Source organism: Patagioenas fasciata, chromosome 34, assembly GCF_037038585.1.
Source record: "Patagioenas fasciata isolate bPatFas1 chromosome 34, bPatFas1.hap1, whole genome shotgun sequence".
Lineage (NCBI taxonomy): Eukaryota > Metazoa > Chordata > Aves > Columbiformes > Columbidae > Patagioenas > Patagioenas fasciata.
The window spans coordinates 2,980,469-2,999,577 of record NC_092553.1 but is presented as its reverse complement, the minus strand read 5'-3'; the positions used below and the strand labels follow the sequence as shown (position 1 = coordinate 2,999,577).

Genomic DNA, 19,109 nt, shown 5'->3' with positions numbered 1-19,109 from the left:
GGACACACGGACGTCAGGGGACACACGGACATGGGGGGACTCGGGGTCACTGGGGGGCTCTGGGACCCTGGGGGTTATTTGGGGTCACTGGGGGGGTTTTAGGACCCTGGGGGTTATTTGGGGTCACTGGGGGGGCTTTAGGGCCCTGGGGGTTATTTGGGGTCACTGGGGGGCTTTAGGACCCTGGGGGTTATTTGGGGTCACTGGGGGGGTTTTAGGACCCTGGGGGTCATTTGGGGTCACTGGGGGGCTTTAGGACCCTGGGGGTTATTTGGGGTCACTGGGGGGGCTTTAGGACCCTGGGGGTTATTTGGGGTCACTGGGGGGGCTTTAGGACCCTGGGGGTTATTTGGGGTCACTGGGGGGGCTTTAGGACCCTGGGGGTTATTTGGGGTCACTGGGGGGCTTTAGGACCCTGGGGGTTATTTGGGGTCACTGGGGGGGCTTTAGGACCCTGGGGGTTATTTGGGGTCACTGGGGGGGCTTTAGGACCCTGGGGGTTATTTGGGGTCACTGGGGGGGCTTTAGGACTCTGGGGGTTATTTGGGGTCACTGGGGGGGCTTTAGGACCCTGGGGGTTATTTGGGGGCACTGGGGGGCTTTAGGACCCTGGGGGTCACTGGGACATTGGGGACACGGGGGGATATGGGTGGACATTGGGGGCACGCAGAGGGGACACGGGGGGATATGGGGATCTGACTCAGGGTCACTGGGGGGGCACTAGGACCCTGAGGGTCAATGGGAGTCACTGGGGGTCACCGGGACATTGGGGACATGGGGGGACATTGGGGGATATGGGGGGATATAGGGGGATGTGGGGGGGTGACATGGGGGGATGTGGGGGGTCACAGGGACACTGGGGGGACATGGGGACATGAACTGGGGTCCCTAGGGGGGCGCTAGGACCCTGGGGTTCAATGGCAGTCACTGGGATATGGGGGGAAATGGGGGGACATTGGGGGACATGGGGACATGGGGGGATATGGGGGGATATGGGGGCACACGGGGGGATAGGGGGGGTGACATGGGGGGACATGGGGGGGTCACAGGGACACTGGGGGGACATGGGGACATGAACTGGGGTCACTAGGAGGGCACTAGGACCCTGGGGGTCAATGGGAGTCATTGGGACATAGGGGGAAAGGGGGGAACATTGGGGGACATGGGGGGATAGGGGGGGACATGGGGGGTATGGGGGGACATGGGGGGGCCACGGGGGTCCCGGGGTCGGAGGTCAGAGGTCACGCACCCTGCGGAAGGGCCCCAGGAGGGCGCAGGTCACGGTCACGTCCGCCAGGGTCAGCCCCTCCCCCAGCAGGAAGCTCCGCCCCTCCAGCTGCGACTCCAGCGCCCCCAGCACCCGCAGCAGCTCCTGGCGCGCGCGGCTCCGCGACTGGGGGGGCACGGGGGTCACACACCCCCCCGCACCCCCACCATGGGGCCTGAGCCCCCCAAACCCCCCGCAATGGGCCCTGACACCCTCAGACCCCCCAACGGGTCCCAATGGGTCCTGATCCCCGCAATGAGTCCGCCCCCCCCCAATGGATCCTGACCCCCCCACCATGGGTTCTGACCCTCCCCAAACCCCCCCAATGGGGCCTGACCCCCCCACCATGGGTCCTAACACCCCCAGATACCCCCAATGGGTCCCAGACCCCCCTCAATGGGTCCTGACGCCCCCAATGGCTCCTGACCCCCCCCAATGGGTCCCAACGGGTCCTGACCCCTCTCAACGGGTCCCGACCCCCCCAGATCCCCCCAAGCCCTCCCAATGGGTCCTGACCCCCCACCATGAGTTCTGATCCCCCCAGACCCCCCAATGGGTCCCAATGGGTCCTGACCCCCCCAATGGGTCCCGACCCCCCCAGATCCCCCCAAGCCGTCCGGACCCCCCGCCATGGGTTTTGACACCCCCAGGGTCCTAGAGCCCCCCCATATCCTCCTATTCCCCAAATATCCCCCTGTCCCCCAATGTCCCCAATGTCCCCATGTCCCAGATCCCCCCAGTGACCCCAAATAACCCCCAGGTGTCCCCAGGGTCCTAAAGCTCCCCCATGTCCCCCCTTATTTTCCCATAACCCCCCTGTCCCCCCAATATCCCCCTGTCCCCCAATATCCCCAACGTCCCCATGTCCCCAATACCCCAGTGACCCCAGGGTCCTAGAGCCCTCCCATATCCCCATGTCCCCAAGAGCCCCCTGGCCCCCAATGTCCCCTTATCCCCCCTTGTCCTTCAATGCGCCCCGATGTCCCCAATGTCCCCACATCCCCCATTGTCCCCAATGTCCCCACATCCCCCAATGTCCCCAATGTCCTCACATCCCCCAATGTCCCCAATGACCCCACATCCCCCAATGTCCCCACATCCCCCAATGTCCCCAATGTCCCCACATCCCCCAATGTCCCCACATCCCCCAGTGTCCCCACATCCCCCAATGTCCCCAATGACCCCTCTGTCCCCCAATGTCCCCAATGTCCCCACATCCCCCAGTGTCCCCACATCCCCCAATGTCCCCACATCCCCCAATGTCCCCAATGTCCCCTCTGTCCCCCAATGTCCCCACATCCCCCGATGTCCCCACATCCCCCAATGTCCCCAATGTCCCCACATCCCCCAATGTCCCCGATGACCCCTCTGTCCCCCAATGTCCCCACATCCCCCGATGTCCCCACATCCCCCAATGTCCCCACATCCCCCGATGTCCCCGGTGTCCCCGCTCACCTGCGCGTCCCCCCCCTCGGCGATGGCCCCCGCCGGCGCCAGCTCCCTCTCGGCGACCCCCACCCATTGCCGCACCAGCGCCGCCCCCCCGGCGCCCCCCCCCAGCATGTGTGGGGGGCTCAGGAACAGGGCGGCCGGGCCGGGCCCCCCCAGCAGCGCCCCCCCCGGGGTGCGCAGGGCGGGGAGGGGGGTGCCGGGGGCCCCCGGGGGGGGCGCGTGGTGGATGGTGGGGGGGGGCCCCGGCGCGAAGGCGGCGGCGATGAGGACGCGCTGGGCGCTGCTGCACAGCGGGGGGGGCGGCAGGAACAGCTGGGGGGGGGGCATGGCTGGGGGGAAATGGGGTTAGCGGGGGGAGGGGGCATGGGGGGAATGGGGGGAATGGGGCTGGGTATGGGGGGATGGGGTTATTGGGGGTATGGGGGGGATGGGGGTATTGGGGGGATGGGGGGGATGGGGTTATTGGGGGGAATGGGGCTGGGTATGGGGGGGAATGGGGGGAATGGGGTTATTGGGGGTATGGGGGGGATGGGGGTATTGGGGGGTATGGGGGTATTAGGGGGGAACAGGGCTGGGTATGGGGGGGATGGGGTTATGGGGGGATATGGGGGGAATGGGGGGAATGGGGGGTTTGGGGGGAATGGGGGTATGGGGGGGAATGGGGCTGGGTATGGGGGGGATGGGGTTATGGGGGGAATGGGGTATTGGGGGAATGGGTGTTATAGGGGGTTATTGGGGGGTATGAGGGGGTATGGGGGGGTATGGGGGGGAATGGGGGTATGGGGGGGTCTGAGGGGCTATTGAGGGGAATGGGGGTTACTGGGATAAATGGGGTTATTGGGGGGTTCTTGGGGGGTTACTGGGGGCTACTGGGAGGAATGGGGGAGTATTTGGGGGGACAGTGGGGGTTATTGGGGGTCTGGGGGTGCATGCTGGGGGGGGAATGGGGGTTATTGGGGGCTACTGGGGGTCAGTGGGGGTTCTTTGGGGTCCGGGGGTGTGTTTGGCGGGAAACGGGGGTTACTGGGGGTCAGGGGGACCCTGGGGGGGCCCGGGGTCACGTGGGGGTCCCCGGGAGGGTCACGTGGGGGTCCCGGGGGGGGTTACGTGGGGGGTCCCGGTACCTGCGGCGGCGGCGGCGGCGCCGAGCGACACGTGGGAGCGACTGCGCCTGCGCGGCCCCGCCCCCTGCGCGCCTGCGCGGCGAGGCGCGCCCCGATTGGCTGAACCGGGCTGCTGGGCGGGGCTTGGGGTTTGACCATAGAGTGGGGCTGCCGGGCTCCTCCCCAGCGGGACAGAGCGCCCCCCGCCCCCTGGCGGCGGGGAGGAGGCAACGCGGCTCTTCCTGCGTTGGGACAAAAAGGGACCCAGGAGTTCGGGAATCGCCCCAAAAAGGGACCCAGGCGTCCGAGAACACCCTAAACAAAGGACCCAGGAGTCCGGGACCCTCCCTCCCAGGCTCGTAGATTACGTAGAAGACGAGGCGGGGCCACAGGGAGAAACCGCTCGGCCCCGCCCCCTTAATTGAACTCCACCCACAGCGGCGTTTTAGCCCCGCCCCCCGCCGGGGTCCCCTCCCCGAACTCCTGGGTCCCTCCCCAACCCCTCAGACCCCACAAGCCCCACCCGAACTCCTGGGTCCCTCCCGGACGCCTGGGTCCCCCAAACCCCCCACACCCTCCAGACCCCCAAGTACCCCCGAACTCCTGGGTCCCCTATCCCGCCCCCCCCCCGCCTCCATGGCGGTGTCACGTGACTCCGCCCCCCACGCCCCATTCCAATCACAGCGCTCACATCCAGACCCAAAATCGCTTTTATTTCACCCAAAATCGGGTCGGTCCCCCCCCCCCAATTCCCGCCCCCCCCGGCGGTGACGTCACTTCCGAGGCCTCGTTTGGGGCTGAAAAAGAGGAAAACGGGGTTATGGGGGTTCCTATGGAACAGGGGGGGGCCCTATATGGGGACATGGGGGTCCCTATAGAACAGGGGGGTCCCCAACAAGGGGACAGGGGGGTCTATGGGTTATTGGGGTCCCATAGGACAGGGGGGTCCTCAGGATGGGGACAGGGGCGTCTATGGGTTATTGGGGTCCCATAGAACAGGGGGGTCCCCAAAATGGAGACGGGGAGTCTGGGGTCACTGGGGGTCCCCATAGAATCGGGGGGGTCCCCAAGATGGGGACATGGGGGTCTGTGGTCATTGGGGCCCATAGAACAAGGGGGGTCTATGGGTTATGGGGTCCCACAGGACAGGGGGGTCCCCAAGATGGGGGCATGGGGATCTATGGGTCATTGGGGTCCCATAGGACAGGGGGGTCCCCAGGATGGGAGGGGGACCTATGGGTTATGGGGTCCCATAGGACAGGGGGGGCCCCAGGATGGGGGGAGGGGGGGTCTATGGGTTATTGGGGTCCCCAGGATGGGAGGTGGGGGTCTATGGGTTATGGGGTCCCATAGGACAGGGGGGTCCCCAAGATGGGGGCATGGGGGTCTATGGGTTATTGGGGTCCCATAGGACAGGGGGGTCCCCAAGATGGGGGCATGGGGGTCTATGGGTTATGGGGTCCCATAGGACAGGGGGGTCCCCAGGATGGGAGGGGGGGGTCTATGGGTTATGGGGTCCCATAGGACAGGGGGGTCCCCAGGATGGGAGGGGGGGTAGGTCTATGGGTTATTGGGGTCCCCAGGATGGGAGGGGGGGGTGTCGGGGGTCCCGGTTTTGGGGTCCCGGGGGGGCGGCGGCTCAGGGCGCTGCGAGGGTCCCCACGGGGGTTCGGCCGCTTTGAAGCCGGTTCCTCATCGCCGCCGCCAGGGGGCAGACGGACACATGGGGGGGGACAGACGGACACGGGGGGACAGACGGACACGGGGGGACAGACGGACACGGGGGTCTCACCCACGGACGTACCGGACCCGCCACCTGTAACAGATATGGAGGAGGGAGAGTGAGGATGGGGAAGGACCCAGGAGTTCGGGAAGGGACCCAGGAGTTCGGGGAGGACAAAGGGACACAGGGGGGACCCAGGAGTTCGGGGGACGGGGCCCAGGAGTTCGGGGGGTGGGGACCCAGGAGTTCGGGGGGAAACAAAAGGGACTCGGGGGGACCCAGGAGTTCGGGGAGGACACAAAGGGACACGGGGGGAACCCAGGAGTTCGGGAGGGACCCAGGCGTTCGAGGAGGGGGAGGGGGGCGTCGCTCAGGCCCGTGTTGTCCTCAGGGGGGTCGGAGACTCTAGTCTTATGGCGTCATCACCGCGACAACCCCCCCGGGGTGGGGAATGGGGACCCAGGCGTCCGGGAAAGGTCCCTCCCCCCCCACCCCACAAAAAAGGACCCAGGCGTCCGGGAACCCCGACTCACACAGCGCCGGCGGGAAGAGGCCGCGAAGCTTCCGGTGGCGCCTTTTATAGCGGCGGAGGGCTGGCCACGCCCACCGGAGGCTCCGCCCCTCCAGGCACCGCCCACTCGCTCCTTATTTATCGGCGGTGCCTCAGAAAGGCCACGCCCCCTCGACGACTCGCCCAATCGCGTTTAGCCGCCTCCTTTAACCACGCCCCCGCCGTAGCCACGCCCACTGCGCAAACTCGCTCAATCGCTTTAGGCCCGGTCCCTTAACCACGCCCCCCTCGTAGCCACGCCCCCTCCGTGACCTCACTTAATCGCGTTAATCGCGTCTCCTCTAGCCACGCCCCCCTCCGCGACCCCGCCCAATCGCGACGCCGCGCCCTTTTAACCACGCCCCCCCGCGAACCCGCCCGTTCGCACCGCCTTAACCACGCCCACCCCCGCGGTGCCGGCCAATCGCGTTGCGCCGCGCCCCGTCAGCCCCGCCCCCCGGGCAGCCCAAGGTCACGGCCGGCTCAGGCAACTTTATTTTACCAAAAACACCAGAAATTGTACAGCCGGGGGGGGGCGGGGGGTCCCGGGGGGGTCGGGGGGTCCGGACCCGCCCCCCCCCCCCCCCCTCAGCGCCGTGGGCGGGTCCAAGTTTTTCCTTCTTTTTTATTCTTTTTTTTTGTCTTTTTCTGGCTTTTTTTCTACAAAACCCCCGGTGGGGGAGGGGTGGGAACCGGGGGGGGGTCTTATCGGGTCTGTTCAACTGTGGGGGGGAAAAAAAAGGGGGGGTCAGGGGACCCCAACTGTCCCCAAATACCTTGAGACCTCCCCCAATTCCCCCCCCGCTCCCTGTAGGTGGCGCTGTCCACATGATTTGCTGCTGCCCCCAAACCCCATTTTCTGCCCCCAAAACCCCCCCAAAAAAACCCCAATGACCCCCCAAGACCCCTATGACCCCTCCAGGAACCCCTAAAACCCCCCCAAGACCCCTCTATGACACCCCCAGACCCTATTGACCCCCAAATCCCCCCCATCCCCCTAGAGGAGGCAACATCTATCTCCCCTCTCAGCTCATTGCTGCTGCCCCCAAATCCCATTTTCTGACCCCAAAACCCCCCCCAAAAAAACCCCAGTGACCCCCCCAGTCCCCTATGACCCCTCCAGAACCCCCTAAAACCCCCCAGGACCCCTCTGACACTCCCAGACCCCAATGAGCCCCTGAATCCCCCCATCCCCCTATAGGAGGCAACATCTACCTCCCCACTCAGCTCATTCCTGCTGCCCCCAAACCCCATTTTCTGACCCCCAAACCCCCCAAAAAAACCCCTAAACCCCACCCAAAAAATCCCAAAACCTCCTCAAAATCCCTGTGACCCCCAAAAAATCCCCGTGACCCCCCCAGAAACCCCTATGATAGCCCCAGACCCCACTGACCCCCCAAACCGCCCCATCCCCCTATAGGAGGCAACATCTACCTCCCCACTCAGCTCATTGCTGCTGCCCCCAAACCCCATTTTCTGCCCCCAAAACCCCCCCAAGCCCCCCAAAAACCCCTCAACCCCCCCCAAAACGCCACTCACTGTAGGAGGAGATGTCGATCTCGTCGGGCAGCTCGCTGATGTTCACCTCGAACCGATCCTGCACGTCGTTGAGGATCTTGGCGTCGTTCTCGTCCGACACGAACGTGATGGCCAAGCCCTTGGTGCCAAAACGCCCCGCGCGGGCCACCTGGGGGGGAAACGGGGGTCAGGGGACACCCCAAAACCCCCCAGACACCCCCAGAGCTCCCCTGGAATCCCCAAAGCTTCAGGGACCCCTTCAGGCCCTTGGTACCAAAACACCCCAATGAGTGAGCTGGGGGGAGGCATAGGGGTCCGTAAGGGTCCATGGGGGGACACAGGGGTCAGGGGACACCCCCAAACCTCAACAGACACCCCCAATCCCCCCTGGAACCCCCAAATCTATCCTGAAACCCCCAAAGCTTCAGGGACACCCCCCCAAAGCTCCAGGGACCCCCCCAAACCCGTAACAGGCCCTTGGTACCAAAATGCCCCCATTGAGTGACCTGGGGGGGGACATAGGGGTCAGGGGACACCCCAAAACCCCCCTAGAACCCGCATACCCCCCAGGACCCCCATGTCCCCCCAGAATCCCACCAGACATTGGGGTGACCCCCTGGACCCCCCAAAAGAGCAGGTAGATGTCCCAGCCCTCAGCCCCATTCTACCTCAACATGACGTTACCCCAACCCCCAAAACCCCCCAAAAACCCCCAATCCCCCCCAAATCCCACCATGGTGCCCCCCAAACCCCCCCCAGACCCCCATGACCCCCCCAGGCCCCTATGACCACCCAAGTCCCCCCTATGTCCCCCCAACACCCCCCAAAGTGCAGGTAGATGTCCCAGCCCTCAGCCCAATTGTACCTCAATGTAACGTCACCCCAACCCCCAAAACCCCCCAAAAACCCCAAATCCCACCAGGGTGCCCCCCAAAACCCCCCCAGACCCATATGACCCCCCCAGGCCCCTATGACCACCCAAGTCCCCCCTATGTCCCCCCAATACCCCCCAAAGTGCAGGTAGATGTCCCAGCCCTCAGCCCCATTGTACCTCAATATAACGTCACCCCAACCTCCAAAACCCCCCCAAAAAAAAACCCAAACCCCCCCAAATCCCCCAAAATCCCACCAGGGTGTCCCCCAAAACCCCCCCCAGACCCCCATTACTCCCCCAGGCCCCTATGACACCCCAGGTTCCCCCTATTTCCCCCCAAAGTGCAGGTAGATGTCCCAGCCCTCAGCCCCATTGGACCTCAAGATAACGTTACCCCAACCCCCGAAACCCCCCCAAAACCACCCAAAAAACCCCCAAACACCCCAAAAAACCCCAAAGCACCCCAAAAACCACGCACCCGGTGCAGGTAGGTGTCGGAATCCTCGGGCATGTCGTAGTTGAAGGCGATGTTCACCCTCTCGATGTCCATCCCCCGTCCAAACAGGTTCGTGGCCACCAAGATGCGGCGCTGGAAATCTTTGAATTGTTGGTACCTCGAGAGCCTTTTTTGGGGGTACATGGGGGTTATTGGGGTGTAGGGGGGTGTGGGGGACACCCCCAAATTCCTTTGAACCCCCAAACCTCCCCAAAACCCCCTTGGACCACCCCAAAACACCCCAAAGTGTAAGTAGATGTCCCAGCCCTCAGCTTTATTGTCAGTGACACCCATCCCCATATCCCCCCAAAATGACCCAAAAAGCCCCCAAAAACCCCATCAGGGTGTCCCCCAAAACCCTCCCAGACCCCTGGGACCCCCCAGAACCCTATGAACCCCCAAAAGCCCCTGGAACTCCCTAAAACCCCCCTGGAATCACCACTCCCCAAAGTGTAGGTAGATGTCCCAGCCCTCAGACTTGGTGACACCCACTCCCCAAATCCCCCCAAAATGACCCCAAAACCCCCCAAAAACCCCATCAGGGTGCCCCCCAAAACTCCCCCAGACCCCTGGGACCCCCCCCAAAGTGCAGGGGGGGTTATGGGTGTACAGGGGGATTTGGGGGAGTTATGGGGGGGGGGGGCAGGGGGGTTATGGGGCACAGGTGGGGGTGCTATGGGGGGTTGTGGGGGTCGGGGGAGTTATGGGGATTTTGGGGTGTCAGGGATTTGGGGGCGGTCAGGGGGTTTTGGGCGATTAGGGGGTACAGGGGGGATTATGGGGCGGTGCTATGGTGGGTTATGGGGGTACAGCGGGTTTTGGGGGGATTATGGGGTATGGGGGGGTTATGGGGGTCAGGGGGGTTATGGGGGGGTGCTATGGGGGGTTATGGGGGTACAGGGGGCCTTGGGGGATTATGAGGTATGGGGGGGTTATGAGGGGATTATGGGGGTCAGGGGGATTATGGGGGGTGCTATGGGGGTTATGGGGGTACAGGGGGGCTTTGGGGGGATTATGTGGATTTGGGGGGGTCAAGGGGGTTATGGGGGGGCACTATGGGGGGTTATGGGGGTTCAGGGGGGTTATGGGGGTACAGGGGAGTTTGGGGGGGTCAGTGCTGGTTATGAGGGTGCAGGTAGTTTGGGGGGTCAGAGGGGTTATGGGGGTTGGGGGGTTATGGGGAGGTTATAGGGGTCAGGAGGGTTATGGGGGTTTTGGGGAATTATGGGGGTACGGGGGGTTTTGGGGGATTATGGGGGTACGGGGGGTTTTGGGGGATTATGGGGGTACAGGGGGTTTTGGGGGATTATGGGGGGGTTATGGGGGTGCAGAGGGTTTGGAGGGGCACTACGGGGGGTTATGGGGGGCTATGGGGGTGCAGGTAGTTTGGGGGTTCAGGGGGGTTTGGGGGGGTCAGCGGTGGTTATGAGGGTGCAGGTAGTTTGGGGGGTCAGAGGGTTATGGGGGTTTGGGGGGTTATGGGGAGGTTATAGGGGTCAGGGGGGTTATGGGTGTACAGGGGGGGTTCTGGGGGGATTATGGGGGTTGGGGGGTTGTGGTGGGTACAGAGGGGTTATGGGGGGTACAGAGGGGTTATGGGGGGTACAGAGGGGTTATGGGGGGTACAGAGGGGTTATGGGTGTTTTGGGGGATTATGGGTGGTACAAAGGGGTTTGTGTGGTACAGGGGGGTTGTGGGGGTGCTTGTGGGGGTCCTGTGCGCGCAGGGGGGTTTTGGGGACCCCCGTCCGTACCGCTCCTCCTGGGGCATGCCGCGGTGGATGGCGATGGCCGGGAAGTTCTGCTCCACCAGCAGCTGCGCCAGCGCGATGCAGCGCTGCACCGACTTGACGAAAATCACCACCTGGTTTGGGGTGAAAACCGGGGGTTTTGGGGAGCCCCACAGCATGGGGATGACCTAGAGACCCCCCCCCGATCTGCCCAGATACCTCGGAGACCCCCGAACTCCTGGGCCTCTCCCAGAATCCCTATGTGTTACCCCCCCAAACTCCTGGGTTCTCCCAGGGCTGCCAGGTCTACCCAGGACCCCCATGTCCCCAAACTCCTGGGTCCCTCCCATGAACCCCATGTCCCCCTTCTGAACTCCTGGGTCCCCCCAGAACTCCTGTGTCCCCCATGACCCCCATGTGCCTCCCCTGAACTCCTGGGTCCCCCCAGGGCTGTCAGGTCTACCCAGGACCCCCATGTCTCCGAAATCCTGGGTCCCCCCCATGATCCCCACAACCCCCACTGAACTCCTGGGTCCCCCCTGAACTCCTGGGTCCCTCCCGAACTCCTGGGTCCCCCATGATCCCCATGTAGCCCCCTTGAACATCTGGGTCCCCCCAGGGCTGTCAGGTCTACCCAGGACCCCGATGTCCCCAAACTCCTGGGTCCCCTCCCCAATTCCTGGGTCCCTCCCATGATCCCCACGACTCCCCCTGAACTCCTGGGTCCCCCTAGGGCTGCCAGGTCTACCCAGGACCCCCATGTCCCCCAACTCCTGGGTCCCCTCCCCAATTCCTGTGTCCCCCCCCAAACTCCAGGGTCCCCCACGATCCCCATGTCCCCCCCCCAAACTCCAGGGTCCCTCCCGAACTCCTGGGTCCATCCCATCCATCCATTCTTCCCCATTGCCCTTCCCTTGTATTCCACTCCCCTTTACCCCCCCAAACCCGGGATTTTTGGGGTCCCCCATCATTTTTGGGGTCCCCCCCATGGATTTCGGGGTGCCCCCCTCACCTGGTTGAACTCCAGCACGTCCAGCAGGTCGAACAACTTCCGGTTCTTCTCGTTGTCCTTCAGCTTCACGTAATATTGTTGCAGCCCGTGCAGCGTCAGCTTCGTCTCGTCGTCCACAAAGATCTCCATGGGCTGGGGGGGACCCCAAAAATTAAACGGGGGTCCCCCCCCTGCACCCCAACAATCTAGGGGGGGTCCCTGCGCCCCAATTTGGTCCCAAAATGGCCCAATTTGGTCCCAAAATGAGCCAAAACGGCCCCAAAATGGCTCGAAACGGCCCCTGGGAGCCAAAAAGGTCCCTATAGACTCCAATAACTCTCTATGGGTTTGGGGACCGCCCCTGCACCCCAAAACTTAATGGGGGGGGTCCCATGCACCCCAGAACTTAAAGGGGGGTCCCCTCCTGCACCCCAAAACTTAGTAGGGGGTCCCTGTGCCCCAATTTGGTCCCAACATGGCCCAATTTGGTCCCAAAATGGGCCGAAACGGCCCCTGGGAGCCAAAAAGGTCCCTATAGACTCCAATAACTCTCTATGGGTTTGGGGACCGCCCCTGCACCCCAAAACTTAATGGGGGGGTCCCATGCACCCCAGAACTTAAAGGGGGGTCCCCTCCTGCACCCCAAAACTTAGTAGAGGGTCCCTGTGCCCCAATTTGGTGCCAAAATGGCCCCTGGCAGCCCAAAAGGTCCCTATAGACTCCAATAACTCTCTATAGGTTTGGAGACCCCCCTGCACCCCAAAACTTAATGGGGGGTCCCGTGCACCCCAGAACCTAAGGGAGTGGTCCCGTCCTGCACCCCAAAACTTAATGGGGGGTCCCTGCACCCCAAAACAGCCCCTGGGAGCCCCAAAGAGCCCCCTGAGCATCCCTGAACTCCCTGCATCCCAATAGGGTTTTGGGGACACCCCTGCACCCCAAAATAAATGGGGGCTCCTGTGCATCCCAGAACTGAATGGGGGGGTCCCCCTCCTGCACCCCAAAACTTAATGGGGGGCAGTCCCTGCGCCCCAAAATGGCTCCTGAGAGCCCAAAAGGTCCCTATAGACTCCAATACCCTGCTATGGGTTTGAGATCCTCCTGCACCCCAAAACTTAATGGGGGGGTCCCTGCACCCCAAAACTCAATAGGGGTGCCCCTGGTGTCCCAATATATTCCCTAGGACCCCAATATATCTCTTAGGACCCCAAAACAGCCTCTGGGACCCCAATATATCCCTTGGGACCCCACTACGGCCCCAGGGACCCCAATAAATTCCCAGGGACCCCAATACAGTCCCTGGGACCCCAAAATATCCCTTGGGACCCCAATATCTTCTCTGGGACCCCCATATGAACCCAAGAACCCCAATACAGCCCCAGGGACCCCAAAATATCCCCCTTCCCCCCCCAGCACCCCAATACCATCCCCCCACCCCCCCCCAGCACCCCCATTTTCCCCTTTTCCCCCCCAAAACAAAAACTGCCAAATCTCCTGCTCGGCGCCGGCTCCTTTTGGGGGGTCCTGGGGGGGTCCCGGGTTCCAGCGCCGAATCCGGGGGGGCTCCCGCTTGTTCTCGTCGTGTGCCGCAGCGTTTCGGGGGTGGGGGGGGAACCCCAGGATTGTGGGGGGGTTAAAAAAAAATGGGGGGGGGGGACACGGGACACCCCAAAAAAAAAGAACAAAACGCAGCCAAACTGCTTTGGGGGGGCTCTTCGGAGAGGAGGAAAAATGGGGCTTTTTGGGGGGGGAGGGATGGACCCGAATTTCTTCCGCATGGGGAGGGGGGGTGGGGGGGGTGAGGGGGTTAATTAGTTAATTACGTCTTGCATGAATTTGCGGCAGACGGGGCGGATTTCCTTGCTGAGCGTGGCGCTGAACATCATGACCTGCTTTTCGTGCGGGGTCATGCGGAAAATCTCCTGGACGTCCCGGCGCATGTCTGGGGGGGACAAAGTGGGGGTTAGAGGGGGACTTGGGGGGGTTTTGGGGGGATTGGAAGAGGTTTGGGGGGGGTTTGGGGGGATTGGAAGGGGTTTGGGGGGTGTAGGCATCAGTAGGGACCAGAGTGAACGGCACAGAGTGAGTTATAAGGGGGGTTTTAGGGGGCTGGGGAGGGGGTTTTAAGGGGTCTGGGGGGTAACAGAAGGGTTATGGGGGGGCTGGAAGGTGGTTGGGGGGTGTAGGCATCAGTAGGTACCAGAGTGAACAGCACAAAGTGAGTTATAGGTGGGGTTTGGGAGTTTGGCCATCAGTAGGGACCAGAGTGAACAGTACACAGTGAGGGGTTTTTGTGGGGCTAAAGGGAGTTGGGGGGGGTGTAGACATCAGTAGGGACCAGAGTGAACAGCATAGAGTGAATTACAGGAGGAGTTTGGGGGGCTGGGGAGCTAAATTCTGTTAACCTCCCCCCAGAACCCCCCAATACCCTGCCTCTCATTCGCTACAAGCTGTTCACTCTGGTCCCTACTGATGACTAAACTCCCAAACCACCCCCAATGCCTCCTATAACACACTCTGTGCCATTCACTCTGGTCCCTACTGATGGCTAAACTCTGCAAATAGCCCCAGAACACCCCTAAACACCCCAGAACCCCCCCAGGACACCCCAAAACCCTCCCCAGGACCCCCCCAATCCTCTCCTCTAACTCACTACAAGCTGTTCACTCTGGTCCCTACTGATGACTAAACTCCCAAACCGCCCCCAACGCCTCCTATAACTCACTCTGTGCCGTTCACTCTGGTCCCTACCGATGGCTAAACTCTGCAAATAGCCCCAGAACCCCCCCAAACACCCCAGAACCCCGACGAACCCTCCCCAGTCCTCTTATCTAACTCACTACAAGCTGTTCACTCCGGTCTCTACTGATGACTAAACTCCCAAACCACCCCCAATGCCTCCTATAACTCACTCTGTGCCGTTCACTCTGGTCCCTACTGATGGCTATACTCTGAAAACAGCCCTAGAACCGCCCCAAATCCTCCCAGAACCCCCCGCTAGGACCCACCGAGCTGCTCGAGCATCTTGTCGCACTCGTCCAGGATGAAGTGTTTGATGTGCTTGAGGTTGAGGCTCTTGTTCCGCGCCAGGGCCAAGATCCGCCCGGGCGTCCCCACCACCACGTGGGGACAGTTCTTCTTCAGCACCTCCTCGTCCTTCTTGATGGAGAGCCCCCCGAAAAACACCGACACCTGGGGGGGGCAATAGGGTCACCCCAAAACCTACACACCCCCTGAACCCCCCCAATGACCCCAGAGCCCCCCAAAAAACACCGACACCTGGGAGAGCAACAGGGTCACCCCAAAACCTACACACACCCCTGGGCCCCCATAGAGCCCCCCAAAAAGCATCAACACCTAGGGATGGAACAGGGTCACCCCAAAACCTGCACCCCCCCTTTTACCTCCATCCCCCACCTTCCCGAAACGTTGGGGTCCCCCAGAATCTCCTGGTGACTTTGCACCCCTCTCCCAACACTGGGGGCCCCCCAAAGCCCCCCGGTACCCCAAAAACCGCACCTTAACGCTGGGCATGTACTTGGAGAAGCGCTCGTACTCTTTGCTGATCTGGAACGCCAGCTCCCGCGTGTGACACATCACCAGCACCGACACCTGCGGGGACAGGGGGGTCACCACAGGGCCCCCCCAAACCTGGGGGACCCCCCCACAGCCCCCCAAAATCTGTGGGACCCCCCAAAATCTGCAGGAGCCCCCAAAACCCTGATGTGGAACAGCAGGTCCCATGTCTGATGCATCAACACCAGAGATATATGTTGGGGACACTGGGGTCACCACAGGGCCCCCCCAAACCTGGGGGACCCCCCCAGACACCCATGTCACTCCTGTCCCCAAATTCTGGGGTCCCCCCAGTTCTTATTGTGGAGCCCTGGATCTCCTCCCCGGATGCCTGGGTCCCCCTGAACACCTGGTTCCCTTCCCGAACGCCTGGGTCCCCCTGAACTCCTGGGTCCCTTTCCAAACTTCTGTGTCCCCCCAGATGCCTGAGTCCCAACCCAGATGCCTGGGTCCCCCCAAACATTTGTGTCCCCCTGAACTCCTGGGTCCCCCCTATCTCTAATTTCTGGGTTTCCCCCCAATTCTTATTGCAGAGCCCTGGATGCCTGGGTCCCCCGAACGCCTGTGTCCCCCCGAACTCCTGGGTCCCCCCATCTCTAATTTCTGGGTTCCCCCCAATTCTTATTGCAGAGCCCTGAATCTCCTCCCTGGATGCCTGGGTCCCCCCGGACGCCTAGGTCCCCCCAAACATTTATGTCCCCCCGAACGCCTGGGTCCCCCGAACTCCTGGGTCCCCCGAATGCCTGTGCATCCCCCAAACACCTGGGTCCCCCAACTGCCTGGGTCCCCAGGACGCCTGGGTCCCTCCCCAGATGTCTGGTTCACTTCCCAGACGCCTGCGTCCCCCCGAACGCCTGGGTCCCCTGAACTCCTGGGTCCCCCCGAACTCCTGGGTCCCCCCGAATGCCTGTGCATCCCTCAAACACCTGGGTCCCCCGAACTCCTGGGTCCCCCCGAACTCCTGGGTCCCCCCGAATGCCTGTGCATCCCCCAAACACCTGGGTCCCCCAACCGCCTGGATCCCCAGGACGCCTGGGTCCCTCCCCAGATGTCTGGTTCACTTCCCAGACGCCTGCGTCCCCCCGAACTCCTGGGTCCCCCGGACGCCTGTGTCCCCCCGGACGCCTGGGTCCCCCGGACGCCTGGGTCCCCGCTGACCTGTCCGGTGACGGGTTCCAACTGCTGCAAGGTGGCCAGCACGAACACGGCCGTCTTGCCCATGCCGGACTTGGCCTGGCACAGCACGTCCATGCCCAGGATGGCCTGCGGGATGCACTCGTGCTGCACTGCGGGCGACACGGGGGGGTGAGCACCCCGAAAACACCCCCCGAAACGTCCCCAAACGTCCCCGAATCTCACCCTCGGAGGGGTGCTCGAAGCCGCAGTCCACGATGGCGCGGAGCAGCTCGGGTTTGAGGAGGAAGTCGCGGAAGCCGGAGCTGTGGATGGACACGTACGAGCCCTTCACGTCCTTTTTGGGGGGCACCTCGGTCCCGTCCCCCCCGGCCGCGTTCTCCACTTCGTCGTCTTCATAGTCCAGGAGTTCGTTGTCCACGTCGTTTTCCGCCATCCTGACGGGGCTGTGGGGAATTGGGGACAATTAGGGACATTTGGGGACAATTGGGGATATGGGGAGCCCAAGGACACCCCGATATTTGGGGGAGAGAGAGCGTGGAAATGGGGACTTGGCACAGGGGGAGTGTGGGCAGCCCCGTCGCCCCAAAAGGGACCCGGGGACACCCCAAGATGTGGGGACATCAGACCCCAAAAGGGACCCAGGGATACCCCAATATCTGGGGACATGAGGCCCTGAAAGGGACCCAGGGACACCCCAAGATGTGGGGACAGGAGACCCCGAAAGGGACCCAGGGACACCCCAAGATGTGGGGACATGAGGCCCCGAAAGGGACCCAGGGATACCCCAAGATGTGGGGACATGAGGCCCCGAAAGGGACCCAGGGACACCCCAAGATGTGGGGACATCAGACCCCAAAAGGGACCCAGGGATACCCCAATATCTGGGGACATGAGGCCCCGAAAGGGACCCAGGGACACCCCAAGATGTGGGGACAGGAGACCCCGAAAGGGACCCAGGGACACCCCAAGATGTGGGGACATGAGACCCCAAAAGGGACCCGGGGACACCCCAAGATGTGGGGACATGAGGCCCCGAAAGGGACCCGGGGACACCCCAAGATGTGGGGACATGAGGCCCCGAAAGGGACCCAGGGATACCCCAAGATGTGGGGACATCAGACCCCAAAAGGGACCCAGGGATACCCCAAGATGTGGGGACATGAGGCCCCGAAAGGGACCCAGGGACACACCAAGATGTGGGGACATCAGACCCCAAAAGGGACCCAGGGACCCCTCAAAATGTGGGGACATCAAACCCCAAAAGGGACCCAGGGCTACCCCAATATCTGGGGACATAAGGCCCCAAAAGGGACCCAGGGACACCCCAAGATGTGGGGACAGGAGACCCCAAAAGGGACCCAGGGACACCCCAAGATGTGGGACATCAGACCCCAAAAGGGACCCAGGGACCCCCTGAGATTTGGGGACATCAGACCCCAAAAGGAACCCAGGGACACCCCAATATCTGGGGACATGAGGCCCCAAAAGGGACCCAGAGACCCCAGGGACACCCCAGGATTTGGGGACATGAGACCCCAAAAGGGACCCAAGTGTCCAGGTCCCCCCATCAACCCAAAAGGGACCCAGGGACACCCCAAAATCTGGGGATATGAAGCCCCAAAAGGGACCTGGACACCCCACAATTTGGGGACATGAGACCCCAAAGGGACACAGGGACCCCCAAAGGGACACCCCAATATTCTGGGACATGAGACCCCAAAAGGGACCGAGGCGTCCTGATACCCCTGTGACCCCAAAAGAGACCCAGGGACACCCCAAAATGCGGGGACATGAGACCCCAAAAGGGACCCAGAGACCCCAGGGCACCCCAGGATTTGGGGACATGAGATCCCAAAAGGGACCCAAGTGTCCAAGTCCCCCCATCCCCCCAAAAGTTCCCGGGACCCCCCACCCCCCCAGCGGGACCCAGGCGTCCGGGCGCCACCCCCGCCCCCCCCAGCCAATCCGCGCCCTTCCCGCCAAACCCCGAACCCGCGGCGGCCGCGTCTCCCCCGGCTCCTCAACCGCCGCCATCTTGGCGCCCACAATGGCGCCGGGCCCGGGAGCGCCCCCGTTCCGGCCGCTCGGCGGGATCGGAGCGTCCCGGCGGGCGCGGGGGGTCCCGGGCGCGGGGTATCGGCCGCCGCGGGGGCCCGATGGGCGGCGGGAGCCGCGATGCGGGGCGGATGGCGGAGCCGGGCGAGGCCGCGCAGCCATCACTTACCGCCGAGCGCTGCGACCGGGAGTGGGCGGTGCTGCGAGCGTCACTTCCGCCCGCCGCTCCAAAGCCCCCAAGCGTTGTGCTGCCCGCTGAGATCGCCTGATGCCGCGCGAATCGTTTCGTAAAGCTTGGTTTTAAACGGCGCTTTTTAAACCGGGCGCTTTCCCCCGTGGAGGCGACACCCGTGAGCGCGTCACGCGGTGCCACCCGAACATCCCGGCCCACGCGTGGGGAGGGATTTGTGAGCAGGCGCTGCAGCCGGCAGCCCCGCGCTGGGGTCCTCGGAGCGGCGTTGTCAAGGCGACGGGTCCCGGCGGGAAGCCCCGCCCTGGTCGCGCCCCCGCCGCGTCGCTATGGCGACGGTTCCCGCGCCGCTTGGCCACGCCCCCTGGGCGGGAGGAACCAAAAGCGCAGGGGGGACCCAGGAGTTCGGGAGTGGGGGGGGACCATGGCGGGACCCAGGAGTTCTGGG

At 63.2% G+C, this 19,109-nt stretch overlaps 2 protein-coding genes across 2 annotated transcripts in view; both read right to left on the bottom strand.

Annotated features, from left to right (window-relative positions):
* VARS1 (valyl-tRNA synthetase 1) overlaps nucleotides 1-3,993 on the bottom strand; it is a 41,624-nt gene extending 37,631 nt beyond the window's left edge. Inside the window, 3 exon segments of the mRNA XM_071800947.1 lie at nucleotides 1,250-1,393; nucleotides 2,723-3,048; nucleotides 3,844-3,993. Coding sequence (XP_071657048.1) covers nucleotides 1,250-1,393; nucleotides 2,723-3,046 — 468 coding nt within the window. The 5' untranslated portion in view covers nucleotides 3,047-3,048; nucleotides 3,844-3,993.
* A 2,579-nt stretch (nucleotides 3,994-6,572) lies between these two features.
* DDX39B (DExD-box helicase 39B) lies at nucleotides 6,573-18,762 on the bottom strand. Its single transcript, XM_071800994.1, has 11 exons — nucleotides 18,641-18,762; nucleotides 16,639-16,859; nucleotides 16,438-16,565; nucleotides 15,223-15,315; nucleotides 14,712-14,895; nucleotides 13,527-13,645; nucleotides 11,725-11,856; nucleotides 10,737-10,846; nucleotides 8,966-9,110; nucleotides 7,635-7,782; nucleotides 6,573-6,817 (listed from the first exon to the last, which is right to left on the bottom strand). The coding sequence occupies exons 2-11, from the start codon at nucleotides 16,847-16,849 to the stop codon at nucleotides 6,801-6,803; spliced, it is 1,287 nt and encodes a 428-aa protein (XP_071657095.1). The 5' UTR covers nucleotides 16,850-16,859; nucleotides 18,641-18,762; the 3' UTR covers nucleotides 6,573-6,800.
* Nucleotides 18,763-19,109: the final 347 nt, after the last annotated feature.

Coding starts and splice junctions, on each gene's coding strand:
- DDX39B (XM_071800994.1), bottom strand. CDS start 16,849: ATGGCGGAAAACGACGTGGACAACGAACTCCTGGACTATGAAGACGAC. Junction 15,316..16,437: donor TGGAACCCGTCACCGGACAG/GTCAGCGGGGAC, acceptor CTGTCCCCGCAG/GTGTCGGTGCTGGTGATGTG. Junction 10,847..11,724: donor ACGTGCTGGAGTTCAACCAG/GTGAGGGGGGCA, acceptor ACCCCAAACCAG/GTGGTGATTTTCGTCAAGTC.